This window comes from Rhincodon typus, chromosome 2 (assembly GCF_021869965.1).
Source record: "Rhincodon typus isolate 14 chromosome 2, sRhiTyp1.1, whole genome shotgun sequence".
NCBI classification, from domain to species: Eukaryota; Metazoa; Chordata; class Chondrichthyes; order Orectolobiformes; family Rhincodontidae; genus Rhincodon; species Rhincodon typus.
The window spans coordinates 19,283,313-19,310,890 of NC_063333.1; the positions used below are offsets into that span (position 1 = coordinate 19,283,313).

The window sequence follows — 27,578 nt, forward strand, 5'->3', positions numbered from 1 at the left end:
AGTCCTAAATCTGCTCCCTCTAATCTTGAGGCTATGCCCTCTTGTCCTAGCTTCACCTGCCAGTGGAAACATCCTCTTTATTTCTCTTATCTATTCCCTTCATAATTTTATATGTTTCTATAAGATCCCCCCTCAATCTTCTGAATTCCAAGGAATATGATCCCAATCTACTCAGAAGCATGAAAAATCATTACTTAAGATTCTAATGCCTTGTATTTATAGGACATCTTTGATGTAGAACAACATCCTCAGGTGATCACAAAATCATAAATTGGGGCAAAGTGGATGCTGGGCCAAAGAACCTAGGCAGGGTGAATAAAATCAGTCATTTGAAATACTGCAGGAGGCACTGGAAGCACACTTAGTGAGTCACAGTATTTATAAAGGAAAAGATGTTTCGGTGGGGGAAGCACAAACAATTAGTTTGCATTCTTCCTGGACTTTTTTCTCAGCAATGATCCTGGAACATTTCATCACCACAGATTTAAATGCTCAGTGCATAAATAACTATGTGCTACACCCGTTAGTACATTAACATTAATAACATGGGAGCAAAAAAGTTGAACCGGACTGGCCATATAAATTCTGTGGCTACAAAACCAGGTGAGGAGCTAAGAACTTTGCAGTGGGAAATTCACTGACTCCTCAAAATCTGCTCGCCATTGACAAGGCACAAGTCAGGATGTGACAATATACTTTCTATTTGCCTGAACGAATGTAGCTTCAAAAGAGGTTTGGATCAATCAAGATAAAGCAGTCCACTTGAATGGCATCCCATACGTTGCCTTAACACAAAAATAATGAAGACAGGAGCAAAAGTAGGCCATTTGATGCCTCAAGCCTTTTCTTTAATTTACTTGTGTGATATAGGTACAGCTGGCTGGGCCAGCATTTATTGCCCTTCCCTAATTGCCTTTGGGAAGGTGGTCGTCAGCTACTTTTTTGAACCACTGCAGTCCACATGCTCTAACTTTACCCAAAATGCCATTAGGGAGGGAACTACAGGATTTTTGCTATCTAAGGATCTTTGGTGAATTTCTGAAGTGCATCTTGTAAATAGCAGAGAGTGGATGCTTGTGGATGTGGTGCCAATCAAGCGGCTGCTTTGTCCTGGATGGTGTCAACTTCCGAGTGTTGTTGGAGCTGCACCCATCCAGGGAGTATTCCATCACATCTGACTTGTGCGTTGCAGATGGTGGACAGGCTTTGGGGAGCCAGGAGGCGAGTTACTCGCCACGATATTCCTAACCTCTGACCTGCTCTTGTAGCCACTGTGGCTAGTCGAGTTGAGCTTCTGGTCAATGATACTCCCAAGGACCTTGATTGTTGGGGATTTAGTGCTGGCAACATCATTGAATTTCAAGGGAGTAATTTGATTCTCTCTCATTGGAGATAGTCATTGCCTGGCATTTGCAATGGCATAAATGTTACCTGCCCTTTGCCAGCCCAACCCTGGATATTGTCCAAATTTTGTTGCATTTGGATGTGAACTGCTACAGCATCTGCGATGACGCAAACAGAGTCAGAGATATACAACACAGAAACAGACTCTTCGGTTCAACTCATCCATGCTGACCAGACACTATACAAATCTAGTTCCACTTGCCAGCTTTTGGCCCACTTGCCAGCTTTTGGCCCACTTGCCAGCTTTTGGCCCACATCCCTCTCAATCCTTCCTATTCATATACCCACACAGATGTCTTTTAAATGTAATTATACCAGCCTCCACTACTTCGGCACCACCCTCTGCGTGAAAAGGTGCCCCTTAGGTCCCTTTTATATCTTTCCCCTCTCATCTTAAACCTATGCCCTCTAGTTTTGCATCACCTGATTGATTTATTGTAACACGTACCGAAGTACAGTGAAAAGCTTTGTTTACAAACAGTGCAGGCAGATCATAGTAACTAAGCATGTACAGATCAAACGATTTAGGCAGAGGCATACAGGTTACACTGCACAGGACACATGATAGGTGAGATCAACATTAGCTAGATCAGCATTTTTTTTTTTTTTGGAGGCTAGACCGTCCATTCTTCAGTCTACTATCGGCCATGAAGAAGCTGTTCCTGAACCAGCTGGTGCGTGTTCAGACTTCTGTATTCTTCTGCCTGATAGAAGAGGTTGTAGGAGATTATTACCAGGGTGTGATGGGTCTTTGAACATGTTGGCAGCCTTTCCACAGCAGCGAGTTGCGTAAATAGAATCCATGGATAGAAGGCTGGTTTCCGTGATGGTTTAGGCTGTACAAACCACCCTCTGTAGTTTCTTACAGTCCTGGGCACAGCAGTCAGGGGTGTAATGGAATAGTCACCACTTGCCTGGATGAGTACTGCCCCAACAACACTCAAGAAGCTTGACACCATCCAGGACAAAGCAGCCTGCTTGATTGGCACTACGTCTACAAGCATTCACTCCCTCCACCACCGACGCTTAGTAGCAGCAATGTGTACTATCTATAAGATGCACTGCAAAAATTCACCAAAGATCCTCAGACAGCACCTTCCAAATCCATGGCCACTTCCATCTAGAAGGACAAGGGCAGAAGATGTATGAGAATACCACCACCTCCAAGTTCCCCTCCAAGTCACTCACCATCCTGACTTGAAAATGTATTGCCGTTCATTCACTGTCGCTGGGTCAAAATCCTGGAATTCCCTCCCTAATAGCATTGTGGGTCAACCCACAAAGGACTGCTGTGGTTCAAAAAGGCAGCTCACCACCACCTTCTCAAAGCAACCAAGGATGGGCAAGAAATGCTGGCCAGCCAGCGATGCCCACATCCCACAAAATGAATAAAAAAAGAAAGTTGCCATACCAGCCTATTATGCACCCAGACAACATGCTTTCAATGTTGAACTGTAGAAGGTGGTGAGGGACTTAACGAACATGCCAAATTTCCCAAGCCACCTCAGGAAGAAGAGGCGTTGCTGTGCCTTCTTGACTGTTGCATCTACATGGGAAGTCCAGGGCAGGTTGCTGATTATCGTCACTCAGAGGAACTTGACTCTCTCCACCCTCTCAAACTTAGTTCCATTAATGTAGGTGGGGGCATGTTCTCCTTTCTTTCTGAAGTCAATGATCAATTCTTAAGTTTTGCTGACGTTGAGAGAGAGATTGTTATCATTGCACCATGTCACCAAGCCCTCTATTTCCCTTCTGAATTTTGACTCTATTTGATATCTGTCCTACTACGGTGGTGTCAGCAAACTTGTAGCTGTTGTTCATTTGAAATTTGGCAACAGTCGTAGGCGTACAGGTAGTACAGTAGGGGGCTGAGGACACATTCTGGGGGGGCTCCAGTGTTGAGGGTTATCACACTGGAGGTGTAGTTACTTGTTTTCATTGATTGCGGTCTGTGGGTCAGAAAGCTAAGGATGCATTTGCAGAGGCACAGCGGAGACCAAGGTCATGCAGTTGTGAGATCAGTTTGCATGGGATAATGGCAAAGGCATCTCCCACCCCAGGAACTAGACCTATTTATCCTGTCCACGCCCCTCAATTTTATAAACCTCGACAAGGTCACCCCTCAGCCTCCGACACGTCTGGGAAAATAGCCCCAGACTATTCAGCCTCTCCTTATAGCTCAACCCCTCCAACCCTAGCAACATCCTCGTACATCTTTTTTGAACCCTTATGGTGCTAAACATTGTGCAATCATTCTGACCTTATGATGGAGGAAAGGTCATTTATGAAGCAGCTGAAGATGGTTGGGCCTAGGACACAACCCTGAAGAACTTGTGGCAGAGATGTCCTGGAACTGAGATGACTGACCCACTACAACTATAACTATCTTCCTATGAGCCAGGTATGACTCCAACCAGTGGAGTTTGCACCAATACCCATTGATTTCAGTTTTGCTAGGGGTCCTTGATGCCACACTTGGTCGAATGCAGCCTTGCCATCAAGGCTGTCACTCTCACCTCACCTTTGGAATTCAGCTTTTGTCCATGTTTAAACCAAGGCTGTAGTGAGGTCAGGAGCTGAGTGTCCCTGGCAGAATCCAAATTGGGCGTCACTGAGCAGGTTATTGCTGAACAGGTGCTGCTTGGGAGCACAGTTGATGATGCCTTCAGTCATTTTAGTGATAACCGAGGATAGACAGATGGAGTAGTAATTGACCAGGTTGGATTCGTATTGGAACTGTACTGGAAGAGCTTGGCTAGGGGAGCAACAAGTTCTGGAGCACAAGTCTTCATTACTATTCCCAGAATGTAAGCAGGGCGTTCACTGCATCCAGAAGTCACACAACACCAGGTTATAGTGCAACGGGTTTATTTGAAATCGCAAGCTTTCAGAGTGCTGCTCCTTCATCAGGTGAAGTGGAGGGAAGCACACAGGCACAGAAATTATAAGCAGAGAGTAATGGCAAGATATTTCCGGATATTTAAGAGTGTTAAAAGTTAGGTACAAATAGTAATGAGTGGAGTGTCAACAGGCTGAATAACAAGTTTTTGCAGGTGACCAAAAGTGTCAGACGGTGTGCATGAAGTGTCAACAGCTGAAACGTAAATGAAGCGGTGACCTATGATCCGGATAGTTAAGACTGCGAGATAACTACAAAAAGTATGAAAAATAGGATGGTGCTAGAGACAAACCAAGTGCCTGGAAGAACAGGATAGATATGAGTCGCATGACAAGGGTCTAACCAAAGTAACAAGTAATCCAAAACTGTACAAACTAATTAAGGTAAAGAGATAATTACAAGTTATCAAGGTAATGGTGTCAAAACAGAACAGTAAGGAAGATTTTACAAACACAAAACAGTATGGTGGGGTTACATGTAGCACGACATGAACCCAAGATCACGGTTGAGGCTGTCCTCTATGGTCTAGAACTTGGCTATCCTGCTTTTGTTGTGTATTTCAAAGGCTGACTTGGAAAACAATTATCCAAAGTCTTGAGTTACTAGATTTGTTCGAAGCCTATCCCATTTAGCGCGGTGATAGTGCCATACAACATGACAAAGGGTATTCTAAATGTGAAGGCAGAACTTCATTTCCACAACCACTGCGCTCCGGTCACTCTTCCCGATAATGTCATGCTCAGATGCATCTGCAGCTGGCAGATTGGTAAGGGTAAGGCCAAGTATGCTTTTCCCTCTTGTTGGATCTTCACGGCCTGCCGCAGACCCAGTCCATCACCTATGTCCTTTAGGACCTGACCAGATCATAGTGCTGCCAAGTCAATCAATGGTGGACACTAAAATACCCATCCAGAGTACATTTTGCACCGTTGTCACCCTCAGTGTTCCACCAAGTGTTGGTCAACATGGATGAATACTGATTCATCAGCTAAGGGAGGATACTATGTGATAATTAGTAGGCAGTTGCCATGAGAGTTCATGCTGTCTGAAGTCAATGGTGAGGACCCCCAGGCAACTCCCTTCTAATTGTATACCACTGTGCTGCCACCTCTGCTGGATCTGTCGTGTGGGTGGGACAGATCTATCCAAAGATGGTGATGATAGCGTCTTGGACATTGTCTGTCAAGTATGATTCAATGCGTATGACTGTCAGGCTGTGGCTTGACGAGTCAGTGAAACAGATCTCCCAATTTTGGCACCAGCCCACACAGAGGTTAGTAAAGAGGTATTAGCAGGGTCAACAGGGCTGTTTCTGCCATTGTCTTTTCTGGTGCCGAGGTTAATGCTGGGTGATCCATCTGGTTTCATTCCTTTGTTGAGACTTCGTAGCAGTTGATATAACCGAGTGGCTTGCAAGGCCATTTCAGAAGGCAGTTGAGAGTCAACCACACTGCCCTGCGTCCAGAGTCACATGTAGATCAGACCAGGTGAGGACGACAGATTTCTTTCCCTGAAGGAAAATAGTGAGCCAGATGGGCATTTCTGACAATCAAAAATGGTTTCATGATCATCAGTAAAGTCTTAATTCCAGGTTTTTAAAAATTGAATTCCACCATCTGTTTATGACAGGATTGGAACCCAGGGTCCACAAAACATTAGCTGAGATTCTGGATTAATAGTCTGGCAATAATACCACTAGGCCATCACTCGCACCAGCTCTGCCATTCAATATGATCATGGCTCATCATCAAGCGCGCAATACCCTAATCCTGTCCTCCCCCGATTCCATATCATTTGATTCCTTTAGCCACAATAGCTATGTCTATCTCCTTCTTGAAAAAAATGTAATGTTTAACCCTTAACCACTTTGTGGTACTGAATTCCACAGGTTCAATCTCTCATTTGGCAGTCTGCCATCACAAATCAATTTGGTAAACCTTCACTGTACTGCCTCTGCAGGGAGAACATTTTACCTCAGAGAAGGAGACAAAAATTGCACACAGTATTCAAGGTGTGGACTCACCAATGCCTTGCATAATTGCAGTAAGACATCTTGTTTTCCCCCTATACTCGAATCCTCTAGCTATGAAGGCCAACACAGTTTGCCTTCTTGAATCACTGCCTTTTCAGCATCTGGTGCACAAGGACACCCAGGTCTTGGTGAACATTCCCCTCTCTCAGTCTACAGCCATTCAAATAATAATCTGCCTTCCCATTTTTTACTACCAAAGTGGGAAACTTCATGTTTATACACATTATGTTGCATCTGCCGTGCATTTTCCCACTTGCTCAACCTATCCAAAGCACACTATATCATCCATGTTCTTCACAGCTCATCTATCCACCCAGCTTTGTCTCATCTGTAAATTGAGAAATCAATTTAGAGGAGAGAACTAAAAGTAATAACATACGTCACGAATAGCTGGGGTCCTAGTACCAATAACAGCTAGTAAAAAATGGGAAGGCAGATTATTATTTGAATGGCTGTAGACAGAGAGGGGAATGTTCACCAAGACCTGGGTGTCCTTGTGCACCAGATGCTGAAAAGGCATCCCACTTGTTTACTGTCTGCTAACCAATTTTCTATCCATCTCAATACATTACCCTCATCTCATGCACTTTAATTTTGCACATTAATTTCTAATGTGGGAGACTAATGTGTTTGTCAAAAGCCTTCTGAAAGTCCAAGTAAACCTGATCTACCGGCTCCCCTGATTAACTCTACTGGTTATGTCCTTGAAGAATTCCAGTATATTTGGCAAATTTGATTTCCTTTTTGTAAATCTATGTTATCTCCGATTCTACTGCTGTGTTCTAAGAATTGATAATGAACTCTAGCATCTTTCCCATGACCAACATCAATCTCAGTGGTCTATAATTCTGGTTTCTCTCTACATCCCTTTTTAAATTAGTGCATTAACATCCCTCTGGCACACAGCAGCAAATCATTCCATTTCCAAGATACTGCAGTAACTCATCAAGACACTTCAACAGAACCTTCTAAACCTGTATCCTCTACCACCTGGAAGGATAAGGGAAACAGATACATGGGAACACTACCTGCAATTCTGCTTCAAGCCATATACCATCCAACGTTGAAGTGCATCTGTTTCTTCACTATTGCTGGGTCTAAACCCTGGAACTCCATTCCTTACAGCACTCTGGCTGTACCTACATTAGGTAGATGAAAGGCAGCTCACCACTACCTTCTCAAGTGTACTTAAGGTTGGACAATAGATGCTGACATCCCAGAAGAGACGAAATTAACAAATACGTTACCTCTCGGCACAACACTTGTAACCCTCCATAAAGCTAGTATGTAACTTTTGTGCTTGACTGGTTCACTAGGATTGATGACATGTGAAATCAAAAGAAACCCATGCCCTCAGATAAAAATATTTATACCTGAGTAGTTTGTGAAGTTTTTCAGATCCTCCAGATCTATTGGTATTTGTGCTCCAGATATTAAAACCTGACAACAGGAAAAAATAGAGATTAAGAAAACACACAAAAATTTGAAAATTTAAACAGCTTTGGAATTGACAATAAGCTCTTCATTTTCTTGCTATTTTTTCCAGAAGAAATTCTTTAACTCATCATATCTTAAAAACACTTCAGTATGTATATGAAATGCCATAACCTACACAGCTAGACTATGGAGCTGTAGGTGGGATTAGACAGGGGAGCTCATTTTTAACCAAATGACATCTTTCTGCACAGTAGATCTTCAGAGAAGCAGACTTCATATAGGATAGAAAAAGGCCCTTAAGCCCATCAAGTCTGCTGTGGTCAAAAACAAGTACCTAAGTATTCTAATCTCACTTTCCAGCACTTGGTCCACAGCCTTGTCTGCCTTGCATCCCAAGTGGATATCTGAATACTTGTTAACATGTGGGTTTTTGCCTCAACCACCCTTATAAGCAGTGAGTTCCAGAACCCTACGGCCCATATGGGTGAAAGAAAACTTTTCCTCACATACCCTCTAAAACTGCCCTTTTGCCTAAATTTATGTCCCCTAGTCATTGATCCCTCCATCAAGGGGAAAGAGTTCCTTCCTCTTTGCCCTATGTCCCTTATAATTTTATACATCACAATGCTCCGTCAGTTCCACAAAAAATAGCCTCAGCGTATCCACTCTCTTGAAAACTGAAACTCTCAAACCCAGACAAAATTCTAGTAAAATGTCCTCTGCAGCCTCTCTAGTGCAATCGCATCCTGTAGCATGGATTCCAGAACAAAGCAAAATATAGTAACGTAGAAAATAGCTGGAACAAGCCATTTAGCCCCTCAAGCTACTGCACCATTCAAATACAAATGACTGATCTTCTATCTCAATGTCATTTTCTAATGCATTGTTCCTATATCGCTTGATATTTTTGATATCTACAAATCTATTGATCAAAGTTTTGAACATAAATCAATGGACTGGGCCTCTACAGCCCTCCGGGGTACCGAATTCCAAACTTGCTACCCACTGATCACAAAAAGTCCCTCATCTCATGAATGGGCAATCCTTTATCCTGCCCCCTTTGGCTTTTCGAATTCCAGCCAGGGAGACATCCATTCATCACTACTTGCTTATTCCCACTTGGTTTTCTGTTAACCAAATCGCAGTCTACTCCAGGACATTACCCCCTATGCCATGTGTTTTTGCTTTGTTTACTAACCTGATGTGTCCGACATCATCAGAAGCTTCCTTAATATCCAAATAGGCCTCAATCACTCATTTATTCTCCTAGTTACATCCTTAGAAAACTCAAAGTTTGACAAATATGATTTCCCTTTCATAAGTCCACATTGGCCTAACATAATTTTCCACATGTCCATTTATCACATCCTTTATAACAGTCTAACATTTTCCCTACTACTAATGTCAGACTCATTGGTCTGCAGTTTCCCATTTTCTCATTTCTTAAACGGTGGACTTGTATTTTCTACCTCCTGATGTACAGGAACCATTTCAGAATCTACAGATTTCTCGAAGATGATCAACAATTTCTCTTTCATCTCTACAGCCCACCTCTTTCAATTCTCTGGAATACAGATTATCAGGTCCGGGGAACTTACCAACTTCTGGTCATAGCCATGGCTTTCTTTCTGTCGCTTTCTCAGTTATAATGTAGTAACAAGATTTTTTTTAAGCATTTTTCTAACTTTCCAACATTTAAAGAACCTCACCCCTCCCCCAGAGCAGTGTATTAACTTACACATTAACAACCAGTCCACTAGAGTAGTTACTTATCATGTATGATTTTGTGATGCCACTAATTATCTTTTACTTCTTGAAACTCAGCACTCCCTGACCTCTCACTGCCTTGCTCCCAATTCTAAATTTAATTCACCAATTAAATAGTCTGCTTTTTTGTTATTATTCTCTATTTCTGTAATACCAATTTTTACAGTAAGCAAGCTGTGAGAGTAAATTAGTGTTCAGGAATATTATTGCAATTTTTAATGGTTATAAAGGCACCTGAATTTATTCTGTACTAGAAAAAATAATCCTTAACCATGAATAAACTTTGCAACAGCAGCCTAGAAGTACAAGGTAAAAATGTGCAAGTCTTGGTTTATATAACCATATGAGAGTAAATGTATTCCAGAGAATTAAGAGGCTTACACTCTTGCAACGGGTTAGCCTCTGGATCTTTATGTATTACTTAGACCTTTTAAAAAAAAATTTAAAAGGTCACCTTCAGTTTCCAATGTGGCTCTGTCAATAAGCATAATATCTAATTTGCAAATGAGTATTACATCTTAAAATCTAAGTTTGAACTTTTCTTCTCCTACAAATTCTAGATCAGTTCATCTATCCCAGAGATCCAGAACAATTCTGTACCATACCACCAAATACACAACTGGAGTGTACTATTTTCAAGGGTTATGGAAGCAGATTAATTTGTAACTTTAACAGGCAATTGAATAAACAAAGAAAAACTTTGTGGGGCTATAGGACAAGGACAACTAAAAAGTGCTATTTGATAGCTCTTTCAAACAGCCAGTACAAGCATGATGGGCTGAAGCATCTCCTTCTATGCTGTCTCACTTTATGGAAATAACAATTGATCACGGAACTTCTATCTGTATGCTCAATGACACTCTATATGTTACTCTATATGGTCATTGAGTTAAAAATATTTAAACACTTAAAACAATCTTACGTCAAAGTACAAGTACCATAATTAGCTGATTAAAATATCGCAAAAGAAACGCAGCGTTATTCCAAAACATTAGAGTCAGACATCTACAGCACAAAAAGGCCCTTCAACCTTTCATGTCTGCGCCAGTCAAAAACAATCATTTAACTATTTTAAACCTGTTTTCCAGCAAAACAGGGTCACGAACGCTGGACCCTCGGATTAAAAGTCTGATGCTGTACCAACTGCCATATTGACCAAGCTACATTCAAAGCATCAGAGAAAGAAACAGCACGAGAGGCTACTTAATCTACTGTTCCAGTGGCAGGTTTTTGGTTGAGCTGTTCAATTAATCCTAGCAGCCTGCTCGCTCCCTCCCTTGACTCGATGCTGCCACTGCCCCACCCACCCCCTCTTCTGTAACTAGTAGAGCTATTTTATTAAATACCCTACCGATTTTGAAAAAACATTGACTGGAACAGAAAAACAAAAGAACAAAAAATCCCTCTTTACAAGTTAAATCTGTGGAAAGTTGTTGAATACAATTCAGAGACTATAAATTCGAAGTTTCAGTAGTTGTCAAGTGTGACTAAAAGTAATGTCACCATTGAATTATTTCCACAAGTGACAGATTTCCACCTATGTACTGATGAATTTTAAAAAAGTCAAAGACATCTTTATATAGCATTATTTATGACCAAATGTTTCAAAGTGCTTTACAACCAATTCATTCTTTTTGAAGATATCCAATGCAACAATCAATTTACACAAAGCAATAAAGAATAATAAGGTTAATACCCAAATAATCTGCATTTAATGTTGTTGCAAGATGAAAAAAGTGACCAGGATGCCAAGGACAACTGCCCTGGTTGTCTTTCAAGAGTACCATGGCATTTTTGTGTGTCTATTTCAGAAGGTAGGCCAGACAGCAACTTAACATCTCTACCGAAAGAACGCCAATGATTTTTATGTTCAAGTACTGGAGTGGCTACAATAACTGCATCATTTGAGCCACAGATGACATTGAGAAATTTAGGAAATTGGATCACAATGAACAGTTATTAGGCTAAGTTGTTAATATTTGCTGATATGTGCTTTCCTTTTAAAAAAGAATTAAATTTACTAAGTTTCTTCCATCATGCTGTGGTAAAAATAGGTTTCTGGTGATGTGGGTAAAAAAGGAAGACAAAGTTACATAGCTACAAAAAGCTCATAAAATTGTTTACCTGAAGCTCTTGTTGGTCAAACATCCTCAGCCATTCTAGGTTCACAACATTAGCAACCCCCTGTCGGAATGCAAGACAGTGTGGTCGGATCTGTTTGTTGAGCCTGTAGTCCGCAACAAGATGGATGTAAGCTATTCTGTTAGCACTGGTTACGGGAATATCCTTTCCACCCAGCTTCAGTTCAACCACCTAACGTATAAAAGATTTTTCATTAGAATTCTGCATTAATATATTAATTGATTCAACAAACATGTTAGGAACATACAGTTGCAGAAACTAACATTAAAGTTAGGTTATATTTTAAGTTGATCACTTTCTCAATCTTTTCTACTTTCTTGAAGGAAATGCTGCAGTCAGGTTTCCACTCTGCTACAAAACTGAAACAGCTCTTAGTAAAGTCACAGATGACATCTTATGTGTATCTAAAATGGTAAACTTACCCATCTGGTCCTTCTTAACCTACATGCAGCCTTCAGCCTGACCTCAGCAGCGTTCGCTGACACCTCTTCACTGTCGTTCAGCTAGTTCTGGTTGGATTCTTCTATTTACATTCTTGTCAAACTAGTAAAGGCTGGAGAATCAACTGTAGTGGCCTCTCTACCCGCTGCCACTCCTATTAACTCTGGTGTTTGCCCCAAAGATCTATCACTTGCAGCCAATTATCTCTCAATTTCATTCTTATTTGTTGGGGAGATGTGGGCTTCACTGGCTGGGTCTGCCTTTATTGGTCATTCCTTATTGACCTGCAGAAAGCGGTGATGAACTGCTTTCTTGAACTGCTACAGGCCATTTGGTCTAAGAATACCTACAATGCCAGCAACAGTGAAGGAATGGTGGGTTGAAAGAGAATTTGTCGGTGGTGTTCCCATGAATCTGCTTTCCATGTCCTTCCAGATGGTAGTGATCGTGGGTTTGGAAGGTGCTGTCAAAGCAGCTGTAGTGAATTTGTGCAATGCATCTTGCAGATGATTTACGCTATTGCTATTGAGCATCAGTGGAGGATGGAGTGAATGTTTGTGGGTGTGGTGTCAGACAAGCAGGCTGCTTTGTCCTGGATGGTGTCAAGCTCCTTGAGTGTTGTTGGAGCTGCAACCAGACAAGTGGGGAGTATTCCTTTGCACTTCTGACTTGTAGATAATGGACAGACTCTGGGGAGACAGGTGCTGAGCTACTCGCTGCAGGATTCCTAACTTCTGACCTGCTGCTGAAGCCAGAGAACTTATATGGCTATAATAAAACCAAAATACTGTGGATGCTGGAAATCTCTGACGTATGAAGAAAAAACACTTGAAAAATTCAGCAGGTCTGTAAATATCAATGGAGAGAGAATCAGTTAACAGCGAGTCCAATATGACTTCTTCTATTCTGAAAATTAATACCCGACTCAAAATTTTAACATGGTTTCTCTCTCTGCAGATACTTGCAGACCTCCTGAATTTCTACAGCATTTTCTATTATCATCTGTGTGGCTGGTCCATTTGGGTTTCCAGTCAAACGTAATACCAGGATATTGATTATTGATGATTCAGCAATGGTAATGCATTTGGGCATCAAGCAGCAATGGTTAGATTCTCGTTTGTTGGAGATGATCATGGCCTGGCACTTGGGTGGTATTAATGATAGCTGTCACAGACATGGATAGCTTCAGTTCTCAGTGCCATCCCCTGAAATCGCTACTCATTTCAACATCTGCTCTAACATCACTCAATTCTCTCAAACCTGCCAACTTTTCAATCTGCGATTTAACCTTCCCAGCTATACAGAAAAACAGAAATAAGATTAGGAGTCAAAGGGGAGGAAAAAATGGTAAAAATGCAACAAAAATAGCTCTCCACTTCAGTTAACACACTATTTGGAACAAACTGCACTATTACAGATAGTCTTATAGCCCTTATACAGACATGGTTACAAAGAGATTAAAGCTGGGAACTAAGTACTCACGGGTATGGGACTTTTCAGGAAGGAAAGGATGTTGGTGTTATTCTATCCTGTACCAACAGTGTAAGTACAATAGCAAGAAATAATCTTGGATTGGAAGATGTAGAATCCACATAGGTGGAGGTAAGAAATAAAACAGGGACGATGATAAAATTAACTGCCAGAGGAAGAGGTAGATGCAGCTACACGGTAGATGCAACATTTAAACAACATTTGGACAAGTACTTGAATGGGAAAGGTTTAGAGGAATATGGGCCAAACACAGGAAAATGGGGGTAGGTTACTTTGGGAAACCTGGCCAGCAGGACAAATTGGATTGAAAGGTCTGATTCCATGCTGTATGACACTGTGCCTATTGGAGAAGGAACAACATTTGACCTTTTGTTGGAAAATAAGGCAGGGCAAGTGACTGTGGTGACAGTGGGGGAGTACTATGGGGCAAGTGATTATAATTCTATTAGTTTTAAAATAGTTATGATTTGTTCAAAAAGTTAAAGTTCTAAATTGGAGTAAAGCCAATTTTGACAGCATTAGACAGGAACTTTCAAAAGAGCATGTAGGATCCAGAGGAGCCAACTAGATACAAAATTGGCTTGAAGGTAAGAGGCAGAGGGTGGTGGTAGAGGGTTGCTTTTGGGACTGGAGGCCTGTGACCAAAAGTGTACCACAAGGATCAGTGCTGGCGCAGTGCTTTTCATCACTTACCTATAACCCCACCTGCAGTGAAGAATTCCAGAGTCAATACCACCGTCAAAGAAACAATTCTTGATCTCGGTCTTAAATGGGCAACTAATTATTCTGAGATTATTCCCTCCAGTCCTAGATTCTGCCAGAAGGGGAAACAACCTTTTAGCACCTACCCTGTCACGTCCCCTAAGAATCTTACCTGTTTCAATAAGGTGCTCACTTGATCTCAAACTGCAATTAGTAAAGCCCAATCTACTCAACCTTTCCTCAAGACAAAATCCTTCCATTCCCATAAAAGCTACTTAGTCTCACTCCCACGTCTTTTCCTTCTAGTCCTGCCAATTTCTTCTCATTAAACAAAATTCAGAATAAATTGTATTTAGTGCAAGCAGTAATTCAGCAACATGGGCTCACAGCAAGTTGTGCCAAGGTCACAGGAAAATGGCGCTTACCTCCTGTGAATTATACTAAAACCGGCTAAACTATTGTGTAGGAGTTACCAATGCAGCACCACATGAGCAGAAATGGCTTACACTGAAAACAGACATACAGATGTACTAAATTTAAGGTATCCATGCTTGTGTATGCAAATATTCTGATGGTGCAGAAATGACTTATCTAGCCTAAGACATATAACCTACTGTTTTCAGTTGATTTGCTACTGTATAGCGTCTAAGTTAGGAAAGATTTGTACTTTGTTAGAAGGTTATTTGTCTGTTTAGATGACAGCTATTGCAAAAAAAAAATTTCACAAGGGAGGATAAGTTTCACACATTAAAAGTAAAAATTTAAAATGCCTTCCTATACATAACAGGAACCATACCATATACACCGATCTTTTAAACTCCTGAAAGTACTCATTTAATTTCAACTTAAAATCTACCTTAACTAAGTTTGTTTCAGTTTTTCCTCCCAATTAAATTCAGCAGGCATGTTTACATAGCAAGCTTGCAGAAACTCTCTGACAATAACAATATCCTTTGCTCAACACATTTCGGTCGCGCATTGTGAATCGTAAATTGCAAATGTCAAAAGGTCAGTGCCATAGTAATTACAGATCTCTTCAAACAATAAAGCCTTATATTGTTGTGTAAAATACTGCCTATGGAAACTAGTTGAAAGTTTAGTTGAATTTGCTACAGTTGGGACTGGACCAGGGAAACAATGATTTTGCTTAAAGCTAAGGAAAGTAAGACCAAAAGTCAATATTAAAGGTCATTTGTTTTATTCTTGTATTAAAAAATATCTGGGTTACTTAATTTGTATTATGCTAACCTGTAATATCCTAAAACTAGTGTTACACAACTATTATTATTTGGAATGTAATCAAATTTTTAAAAAATGTTAAAATTACTTCAAAAAACATTTGTAAAGAGAGGTTAATAACACAGTTAAAGCTAAGCAAACAGGTATGGCAATAAACAGGTTACAACTATTCGAAGGAAACACAACCCGACATTTAAATAACAAGCTTGAGATTGAAATGACCAGCTTTATGACAGTGGAAAAGGCCACTAATAAATTCCAGAAAAAGTCAGAAAAACCTAATTGTCATGTTTTGTACACAGTTACACCAGGTCAGACATACAACACCTTCATTTACACCTCACAACTGAAAATGATCAATAAAACTTCATCTCCGACAAAGAGTTGAACTAAGATTACTGCCACAAGTGTGCTGTATCTTTAATCTGTCTTACAAGCAGATAAATTAATTATTAACTGCAATTCAAGAAGAACCAACCTGTGCTTCTCCAAGCTCATTGTTCACCACTGTGAAATTGAGTCCAAGTTCCTCCACATCCCCTTCATAGCTCTTTAAGAAAAGCAGGTTTTTGTACATTTCAGGATCCAACGACGCAAGATGATGAATGTCAACATCTGCACTCGTGCCCAAAAGCTTGGACAAAAAGAAACTGGCGAAAGGAAGTTCAACCAACATGTTTTCATAAAGGGCCTGCAATAATCAGAACAAGAGAAATAAGCAACAAATTAGCAATTGATTCTATTTTCAGGTGCAGCATGACAAAAAATATCCAGATTCCAGTCTAATAACCACCCTTCTGTTGCAATGGCATGTACACTGTACTACATTTACCAAAGTCTTAAACCAAAATTAAAGCTAAAGCTTTGTCTGACAATGTTACTTTATGATAAAACAAATCCAGACCTTCAATTTTATGGTAGAAATTTGACATGAAACAGTGGTTCAAGACATTAACGAAGTTTCCCTATAACTTTAAAATGTTATGTTTCCTGTAATTCCCACTTGATGGTTGTTCAGTCAGCACAACTTTTAACAAGTTAAAATGTAACACAAAGATAAAATAAATTAAGACAAAGACAGGCAGATAGCTGAAGTGATTAAGAAATATTTTAAAAACCACTTTTCATCTCAGGATCTTCATCTTCGCAGCATTGTTTTTGCCTTTGGCTAGATTACAAATAATGCAAGTGCGGACCCAGATTTGAACACGTATTTAAATGCAAATTAAAATGCACTTCAGATTAGTCACGAAACTTGATATATCAAGGTCAGCAGAAATTTAAAAAGAAATGTGAACTGATTGACTTTGTAACATGCAGACTGACTTTTTGAACGTGCAAGTTCTTTGATCAAGTCCTATTAATATTCCAGTTATGAAGCTTCAACAATATCAAGGAAAGCTATGATACAATTCAAAGGATCTATGTTTTTATGGTTATATTTACAGCCCAAAATTCTGCCAAAATTATTGAGCTAAAATTGATTAATTATGCAGGAAACCTTTTTAATACAAGTAAGTGCTGTGCAATTAATGCAAATGGTGGTGCAACCTGGAAAATAAATGTGAACAACATCAAAAGCTGCCAAATAGATTTAATAACTTATGGCATGAAGAATCAATAAAGAAACAAAATGCCTACTTTGGTCATCAATCGGAACTATACTGTACATAAACATTCACCTTCACAATAAACAGATGCCATAAAATAGAATATCATTGCCAAATGAATACTTTTACTTAAACAGGAGTTATTGGGTAACCCATTTGTGCAGGACACTATAAATTGTTCTCAAAGTCAAGTACAGACTCCAAAGTAAAAGGAAAAAACTAACATAACCTTGGGAAAAAAAATACACGCATCAAAAAGATGGTACTTTAAAAAAGTAGAATGCCATACACAATGCAATACTACACATGCATAAAACAAACAAGTTATTAAAAACCTGTCTGGAATACGAAAATCAGAATCCTTAATTTAAGTTGTTCTAATATGTACAAACTTTGCCTTTAAAGTACAGAATGGAGAGGAAATTATTATTGCCACAAAAAAAGTCCAGTGATTGATTACAAGTACATCAGCCAAGTTTCTCTGCAATTGGTGACCACTTAAAATCGTGACAAGCGCACCTTTGGTCCTGAAATTTCTGACACCGTGACTGCAGCAAGTTCACAATTTTCATTAATAAGAAACTTCAATTCCTATACAATGAAGAAACCACCTGACATTATGCACACACATCTCTGGAGTTGAATGCAGAAACCATCTCTCACATGATCAGTCCAATGACCAGATGTGTAATAGATAGGAAATGAATTGGACCAAACCAAATTTATGTTATGATCTGGCAAGGGACCAGTCGCATTTTGTTTTAAGTAGACAGATATCCAGGAGACTTACTGAGAGAATAAAGTACAAAATTCTACTGCTTTGAACAAACAAACTTTACTATACAACATTAGAACAGTAATACAATCTACACTATGTGCACAAATTATATTTTAACACCCAGAATTAATATGTAGTCCATGTGGAAAAGAGACTATGACTGAACACATCACTGCACAAATAAAAATAGAAAATTCAATCAGGAGAGATCTCTCAGCAACTTCAGGCACTTACATCACAGGGAAATCACCAGATCTCATTAAAATTCAAGAATCAGAATTCTTCACTTTTCCCCATCTGCTCTTGAAACTCACTCAAAAAAAAATGCTCCGTGATGCATTGCTTCTTCAGAGCACCTTAGCTTTCTCCAACACAGAGCCAGCAACTTTCCTACTTTCTCAGCCCCCAAGAACTTCTTGCAACTCTTGACTCCCAACACCTAGCTGCTATTAATGCTTGGAAAGCTCTCCCCAGTTCAAACAGCACAGGGCCATCCAGGTGTTTTTGATGATGCTGCTTGGCCTGCTGTGTTCATCCAGCCCTGCACCTTGTTGTCTCGGATTCTCCAGCATCTGCAGTTCCTACTATCCCAGGTGTTTTTGATGTTCCTGCATAAAATCTGTATAATGTCACATCGATTAGTCATCCTGCTCCCTTTCACTAATTATCCAGGTCACTTCAGAGGGGATTTGAAGTCAACTACAATGCAGATCCAATCAAGTGGTACTGGTGGGAATCCTTATCTCAAGGCAAATGCAATGCTAAACCAGATTTACTAGTTGTGGAGCTAGAACTTACAACCTGTGGGTTCAGTTCAGTCCCACAACATCATCTCATTACTGAGCCACTGGCCTATACAGCAGTGTTTTCTAATGGATAATTCAGTGTAGGAAGTACTTTTAGACACTGACGGCAAACTGTTTCTTCATCCTTTGTTGGTCCTTCCTACAGGGATTTATAGTTCATTACAGTCAAACGTGGAATTAGAAATAGCAATTTGCATCAACAAGACATACTGTACTCTAGAAATATGATTTCCAAGCTGAAGACAAGAGAATTCAAGGTACAATAATAAATGCTATATATCAATAATCTTTACTGGAAGTACTTCTGATATACAGTACATGGATTCTCAATTTGAGAGATATTTATAAATGAAGTGTCTGCGATAAAAAGCCTTAGATGTATTACTTCATCACTGATTACCATTTTCAACCTTTCATCGTTTGGACATTTGATTTCCATTATGACTTTTAACATCAATATATGTAAATGCTTTTAACCTTGATGGCTGGAAATTTTAATTTTTAAGAAACAAATCAATATTGCAAATTACAAATTGTAATTTACTGCCAATCTATTTTGAAACCTGTTACATCATACAACAACACATATACCAGTTATTTCAGAATATCTATAGATTCACTTTGCAGCCAGTTATGTTTGAAAATGTTCAAAATTATACCTATGGGAAACTTAATGATTGAATCAGTTAAACAACAATTAGCAGAGTCACACTGGAGGATTTATTCTTCAATCCATCATTTGTATTGTGTCAGCTTAGTTCAGTCACAGCACATGCCTTTGAATTAGATTGTGGATTTAAGCACACAGGCTAGCACTTCAGCGTGGTGTTGAGGGAGTGCTGCCTTGTAAGAGATGCCATCTTTTGGACAAGAGATGAAATTCAGGCAAATAATATACATTTTAAACAGAATTCCACTGGTGTAGATGCAATGTTGACAGATTACTCCCGATGAACTATTTTGAAGTTCAGACTTTCTCATACCCAACCATCCAAACCTGTTTTCTCTTCAGTTCATCATCACTTGGCATTGTCCATTTTTCGATCAGGCTCAAAGTGCAAGAGAATCTGGAGAATTGGATGCATTGCAACGGTCATAAGCCAGTTGAAGAATGAATGAATCCTCAACAGATTTCTCTCAAGTATGTGATAGTAATTGATAATCCTGTTCTCAGACATAATCAGTATGGTAAAGAACATCACATTTTTATAAGTGTAAATAGATCAAAGACAAAATAGTAATACAAATGAAAACGGTCATGATCTATTATCATAGAAACATAGAAGATACGAGCAGGAGGCAGCCATTCAGCCCTTCGAGCCTGCTCCATCATTCTCTTAATTCATTCACGGGATGAGGGCGTCACTGACCAGGCAGCATTTATTGCCCATCCCCAATTTCCCAGAGGGCAGTTTAGAGTCAACCACATCGCTGTGGGACTGGAGTCAAATGGAGGCCAGACCAGATAAAGATGGCAATTTCCTTCCCTAAAAGGACATCAGTGAACCAAATAGGTTTTTCCAACAAATGACGAAGGGTGCATGGTCATCTTTAGATTCTTAATTCCAGATATTTTTATTGAATTCAAATTCCACCATCTGCTGACGAGAGATTCAAACCTGGGTCTCTGGATTAACAGTCCAGCAAAAATTGCCTCCCCGTGATTCATAACAATCATGGCTGATCATCCACCTCAATAGCCTAATCCTGCTTTCTCCCCATAACCTTTGATCCCAGTCGCCCCAAGTGCTATATCTAGTCACCTCTTGAATACATTCAATTGTTTTGGCATCAACTACTTTCTGTGGTAATGAATTACACTGGCTCACCACTCTTTGGGTGAAGAAATGTCTCATCTCTGTCTTAAACTGTCTACCCCGAATCCTCAGACTGTGACCCCTGGTTCTGGACACCCACCATCAGGAACATTCTCCCTGCATCTACCCTGTCTAGTCCTGGTTAGAATTTTATCTGAGATCCTCCCTCATTCGTCTCAACTCCAGGGAAACAATCCTAACCTAGTCAATCCCTCAATCCCTGGAATCAGCCTGGTAAACCTTCGCTGCACTCCCTCGAGAGCAAGAGCATCCTTCCTCAGAAAAGGATACCAAAATTGCACACAATATTCCAGGTGTGGTCTCACCAAGGTCCTGTGCAACTGCAACAGCACATCCCTGCTCCTGTACTCGGAATCTCTCGCAATGAAGGCCAACATATCATTTGCCTGCTGTAACTGCATGCCTACCTGCAGCAACTGGTGCAGAAGGACATCCAGGTCTCACAGCACAGCACACTCCCCTCTCCTAATTTACAGCCATTCAGGTAGTAATCTGCCTTCTTGTTTTTGCTTCCAAAGTGAATAACCTCACATTCATCCAGATTATACTGCATCTGCCATTGATTTGCACACTTACCCAACCTGTCGAGATCATGCTGGCGGATCTCTGCATCCTTGTCACAGTTCACCCTCCCACCCAATTTGGTATCATCTACAAACTTGGAGATGTTACATTTTGTTCCCTCATCCAAATCATTAATACATGTTGTGAATAGCTGGGGTCCCAGTACCGATTTCTGTGGCACCGCACTAGTTACTGCCTGCCAATTCAAAAAGGACCCTTTAATTCCTACTGTTTGTTTCTTCTCTGCCAACCAGTTTCCTATCCATCTCAATACACTCCCACCGCCACTCCCCCCACTCCCAATCCCATGCGCTTTAATCTTGCACAATAATCTCTTTTGTGGAACTTTGTCAAGTGCTTTCTGAAAGCCCAAATATACTACAATCGACCAGCTCCCCCTTGTCAACTCTACTAGTTACGTCTTCATAGAATTCCAACAAATTTGCCAAGCACGATTTCCCCTCTGTCTGATCCTGTCACTACTTTCTAAATAGAGATAACAAGGTGTAGAGCTGGAGTGAACACAGCAGGCCAAGTAGCATCAGAGGAGCAGGAAACGTCAGCTGTGTTCATCCAGCTCTACAGCTTGTTATCTCAGATTCTCCAGCATCTGCAGTTCCTAATATCTCTGAAACACTACTTTCTAAATGCTCTGTTATAAATTCCTTGATAATGGATTCGAGAATTTTCCCCAATACCAAATGTTAGGCTCACTGGTCTATAATTCCCTTTTTTCTCTCTACCTCCCTTTTTGAATATTGGAGTGACAGTAGCTACCCTCCAATTTGCAGAGTCTGTCGAATCCTGGAAGATGACCACCAATGCATCCACTATTTCTACAACCATTTCAAGTACTCTGGGATGTAGATTATCAGGCCCTGGGGATTTATCCACCTTCAATCCCAATTTTCCCAGCACCACTTCTCTACTAATATTGATCTCCCTCAGTTCTTCCCTTTTACTACACCTTGCATTCTCCAAAATTTCTGGTATCTGATCTGTGTTCTGTTTTGTGAAGGCAGGACCAAAGTATGTATTTAGTTGCTCAGCCATTTCTTTGTCCCCTATTATACATTTCCCTCATTTGTCTATAGAGTACCTACATTTGTCTTCACCTATCTTTTTCTCTTCACGTACCTATAGAAACTCTTAGCATCAGTCTTTATGTTCCCTGCAAGCTTACTTTCATACTATTTTCCCCTTCTTAATCAATCCCTTGTCCTTCTTTGCTAAATTCTAAACTGCTCGCAATCCTTGAACATATTATTTTTCTTCCTTGGATCGAATACTCTCTCTAATTTCTTTTGTAAGCCAAGGATTGGTCCTCTTAGCTATTTTGCTTTTGTGCCAGACAGGAATAAACTGTTGTTGCAGGTGCCCCGTGCTTTCCTTGAATGTTTTCCATTGCTTATCCACTGTCATCCCTTGAAATAACTCTCCCCAATCTATCAAAGCCAACTCATGCCTCATATCTTCACATTTTCCTTGATTAATATTCAGCACCTTAGTCTCCAAGTCAACTACCTCACTCTCCATCTTGATAAAAAAAATTGTGTTATGGTCACTCTCCCCAAGGGGTCTTGCACAGCTAGATTGTAACGAAAAGGGAATCATTGCCACAGCACCCAGTCTAAGATGGCCTGCTCTCTAGTTGGTTCCTCAACCTTTGGTCAAGAAAACCATCCCATATACACTCCAAGAATTCTTCCTCTATGGTATTGTGGCTAATTTGATTTGCCCAGACTATGTGCAGATTAAAATCACCCACAATCACCAATATTACCTTATCACACGCATCTCCAATTTTTATTTAGTGCCATTCCCAACATCACTGAAATTTGGGGATCTATATATGACATGCACAAATGTGTTTTGCCCCCTGGTATTTCTCAACTCTAACCATACAGACTCCACATTGTCACAGTTAATATCCTTTCTCACTATTGTGTTAATTTCCTTTTTAACCAGCAGTGCCATTCCACCACCTTTTCCTTTTTGCCTGTCCTTACTAAATACTGAACACCCTGGGACATTCACTTCCCATCCCTGATCACCCTTAGCCAAGTCTCTGTAATTCCAATTATATCGTAATCGTTTACATCTACCTACACCATTAGTTCATCCACTTTATTGCAGATGCTCTGCGCATTAAGCCACAAAGCCTTTAAGCTTGTCTTTTTAATGTCTCGCTCTTATTTTTCTCAATAGTCCTAAATGTTGTCCTTGGTTTCTCTGCCTATCACTTTTCTTATTCCCTTTTCTACCTTTCGCTTTTGTCCTTGCTCCCTCCTGACTCGTCCCTGGCATATTAATTTTATCCCACTCCAACCGCTCCAGAAAACATTCCTCCTAGGACATCAGTCCCCGTCCTACCTAGGTGTAACCCATCCAATTTGTACAGGTCCTACCTCCCCCACAACCGGTCCCAATGTGTTTCTTGTAAATGCGAGAAACACAAAAACATCATAAACCATGAATGTTTTCTTGATGTTGTGGAATTCCTCAGTTATAAAAACGTAGGAAGATCAAAGTAAATAAAAACTGAGCATAGAAGAACTACACAGCTTGGTGTTATTGGTTGATCACGGGTGTGCCAAGATCAGTTTAAGGCTTGTGCTTTTGGTGCTAAGCTGACTGATAAGCCCATAGCAGCTTCACAGGGTTGGGACTTCTTTCCAAATTATGCTTACCACACCCTAGTATATCGTCCACTGATCTGGCTTGCTGGTGAAGCAGCAGCAAACAAAGCATCAATCATGAGAATACAACTGGACTGCATGACTCATTGTGCTTCAGGAATGCCCAGTTTTAGCCTGCCAAATTTGACTATCATCTGTCTTGTGCCAGAGTATAGTTGCACCACATTACACAATGGAGAATATTTTGGTTGTGCAAGTTAGACCTGTCATCATAAGGACTGTGCAAAGGTATTCGTCCCAAAGCTATCAAGAGTCTTTCAGGTGTTTACTGAAAAAGAACTCTGATTTGAACAGAGGGGTCAGGAGATTTTGGGAGCAAATGCTGGACTTGCAAAATTGAATGATTGAGTTATGGTGGTGATGTTATGGAGCACTTAAGCACTCCAGACTGCAATGCCTTTAAGAGTGTGGAATGTTTGTTACATATATTCAACAGGAGTGTTGAATAACATTCACTGTCAAGTCAAAAGGTTTATGACATCGGCCTAAACCTAAAAGCTATAATCTAGTCCCCCTCACCAGCCGCACCATAGTCAGTGTTAGTTCTTCTAATTCTGTTTCTCAGTATCAGTAACTGTCTTGTTGTTATTCTTCCCCTTCAGTATATATCCACACTGAGGGTTTATTCTTTGTTGCTCTGCTACTTGATCATCATGTCTGCTGCACTTCGGTTTTCTCTTATCTTGTCCCAGTGTTTCAGCTACTTTTCTTCAGTCATCAACTCAACTGCTGTCAGTTTTTTTCCCCCCCCCATTGTCTTGCTGGGCATAGCGCTTTTTCTTTTCCTCCAACAATCTTTGGCAACAGCAATTTTCTTGCAGTGATCTCTTACTAAGCCAGTAGTGGCAAATCATGGCAGAATATGAACACTGCTCAGTGCAACAAGAGAAGCTGGAGAATGGACACTGGTCAGATTGATGACAACTACAGAATTACAAGAGATTGGAGCAGCAGAGATGACACCAGGTGATGAGGTAGCAGACTAAAATCTCAAAACAAAAGGATCACATAGCATTCTAGCAAATAATTTGTGGATCCCAGATTTGCCTCAAAAATGTTGGACTAAAAGTTCACCTATTCCAACCTCTATAAAGAAAGTGAAGTGCAAAACTTTCTCCCCTCTAGATTATGCAGTTTCCAGAAACTAAGCAACTGTTATTTTCTTATCTGTAAGTTAGAACACCATGCAGTTCTCTTACTGATGTTGTATTACAAAAATGAATATGTTTTCAAAGTATTTCGCTGGTTGCAAACCACTTTGGACAATGTCCAGAGGTGATGAACAGCACTAGATAAATGCAAGTCCTTTGGTCGATGCTGCATACTCCAATACAGGTCGATGAATACAAATGCACACTCATTAGAAAATAAGAGACTGCAAAATTGCACTCAAACCAGCTGACTAGGCATTACAAAGGTGAACCACATGAAAAGTGGAGTTTACCTTAATAAATATTATGAGATAAATCAACCAAGATAACCTTAAGGTCTTTCTAACTGTGAAACAAATCAAAATGCCATTACCACATATTTTGACTGCTTATTTATGCTCTGTCTCTCTGCTTGATTTAAAGCCAACAAAATGCAATCACTACACAAACAGAATCAAGAATCATCTCCTAATGGAAAGTTTAATTGAAAAGTGACCAGCAACATGAAGTTATCCCTTCAGTTAAGTTGGCTATAAAGACCTTAGTGCACTGAATCACACTAAACAATCACTACACAGGCATTAAAGAAAATTTGAATTCATTATGCCTCAATAAATATAGATAGCAATCAATACTCGAAAAGGCATATTTTGTTCATAGACCTTAAAAGAACAGTACAGTATTTACCAGCCACATCCTGTTTACAATTGTAATCAAAATACAATTACTTCTATTATAGATGACTTTGCAACTTGCTGTCTGTCAGATTTAAAGTAACCAGTTGAGTAAATACTTGCAAGTAAAGAATAAATCATTCTTTGCTGACTGAATCCTGTCTGCATCACATTTCGTTTTCATCTTCTAAAGCACATTTTGCACAAATCATTTGAAGATTGCATTGGCTACCTTAACATGAGAATTTAATAAAACATTTACAAAAAGATTAGATGTGTCCTGAAGTACACATGCCCAGCTTCATAAGATGCTTATAACTAGGCCTAGAAGTATTCATAGAATACACCAGCTTGAGCATGCTGCTTAGCCTATGCAGCAGAATATTTACCACCAATGGGAACTACTCTTCACGGCTGCTGTTTCATTTTCCCAAGTCACATTAGGTATTTATTCTAATTAACTAGTTCAGAGATCTTATTACGCACCTCTGGAACAAGCGGGACTTGATCCCAGGCCTCCTAGCTCAGAGGTAGGGGCACACCCACTGCACCGCAAGTGCCCTCACTTAAGTAGCTCAGGCTTGATTAGGAGGAGGAATATGTTTAACTGCCTGGCTCCAGTTGTTATCTAAAGCCAAGTAGTGGTGCACATCAGGACTGTCAAGACTATAGGGCTTTTAATGCCATTTTCTGTTCCAAACTTTCTAACTTATTTTTCAAACTGCGTTTGAAAATAGCAAAAAGGGAAGAATGTACAAGATAGCTTTTGTCCTGTAATTAAACACATGTTGGAGTTTCTGAAAAATATTTAGATGAAAAATAAATTTACTATGTCTCTTTAAAATGGGTGTGGTTCAAGTCCATTGTTACACTTTCTGACCTCAAATTGCTGCACTCAGTACTCTTGTTGAACTTTACAGAAAATATTCTTCCTTCCCCCTTCCCACCCCAAATATCTTGTTTCCATTAACATTAAAGATGCTCTGATCTCGTTACACATTAGAAGAATTCCATGATGAAGCTTAGCGACATAAGTCACGGGAATGTAAAAAGCTACATTTCCTAATACTCAAAATATATGCTGGCTTCAAACCCCAGTTTCAGCTCCAGTGAGACCCTCACTTCCTAAAAAGCCCAGAATGTAATTCCTTGGTGCAAAACTGAATTTAAAAATAACCTAACTTACAAATCTACTGTCCTTTTCAAAGATTTTGGTCAGTGATCATTCCATTCTATGTACACTTGTTTTTACATTTGGCCCATACTTTGGTTGTTTTCAACAACGAAAACAAATTTAAAACATGGGAACTACAGAGGCTTTATTAAAATCCAGGTCACTGGACACCCACAAAAAATATTTTATATGACGAATGATTTAACCAGAATGATGGCTAAACTGAACCCTTGCTTTATTGGTTGTACTCCACCTGCAATAAACACTAACAGTAACCTTATGATTGAGATCTCGGGTCTGCATCTAAAATTACTCTACCAAAACTAGCAATGCATTTGAAGAATACACATCTGCCTAACCTATATTCACAGCTACCCTGAGACAACAAGGTGCAGGGCTGGATGAACACAGCAGGCCAAGCAGCATCATAGGAGCAGAGAGGCTGACGTTTCGGGCCTAGACCCTTCATCAGAAAAGGGGGAGGGGAAGGGGGTTTTGAAATAAATAGGGAGAGAGTGGGAGGCGGATAGAAGAGGGATAGAGGAGAGGATAGGTGGAGAGGAAACAAACAGGTCGAAGAGGCGGGGATGGGGCCAGGAAAGGCGAGTGTAGGTAGGGAGTTAGGAAGGGGATAGGTCAGTCCAGGGAGGACGGACAGGTCAAGGGGGCGGGATGAGGTTGGTCGGTAGGAGATGGAGGTGCGGCTTGAGGTGGGAGGAGGGGATAGGTG

The 27,578-nt window shown here is 40.2% G+C and overlaps 1 protein-coding gene across 1 annotated transcript in view; it reads right to left on the bottom strand.

Annotated features, from left to right (window-relative positions):
- Window positions 1-6,640: 6,640 nt before the first annotated feature.
- LOC109937078 (ubiquitin-protein ligase E3C-like) overlaps window positions 6,641-27,578 on the bottom strand; it is a 28,056-nt gene continuing 7,118 nt past the window's right edge. Inside the window, exons 3-6 of the mRNA XM_048606090.1 lie at window positions 16,033-16,245; window positions 11,664-11,852; window positions 7,709-7,775; window positions 6,641-6,663 (exon numbers count right to left, since the gene is read on the bottom strand). Coding sequence (XP_048462047.1) covers window positions 6,641-6,663; window positions 7,709-7,775; window positions 11,664-11,852; window positions 16,033-16,245 — 492 coding nt within the window. The remainder of the gene's footprint in view (window positions 6,664-7,708; window positions 7,776-11,663; window positions 11,853-16,032; window positions 16,246-27,578) is intronic.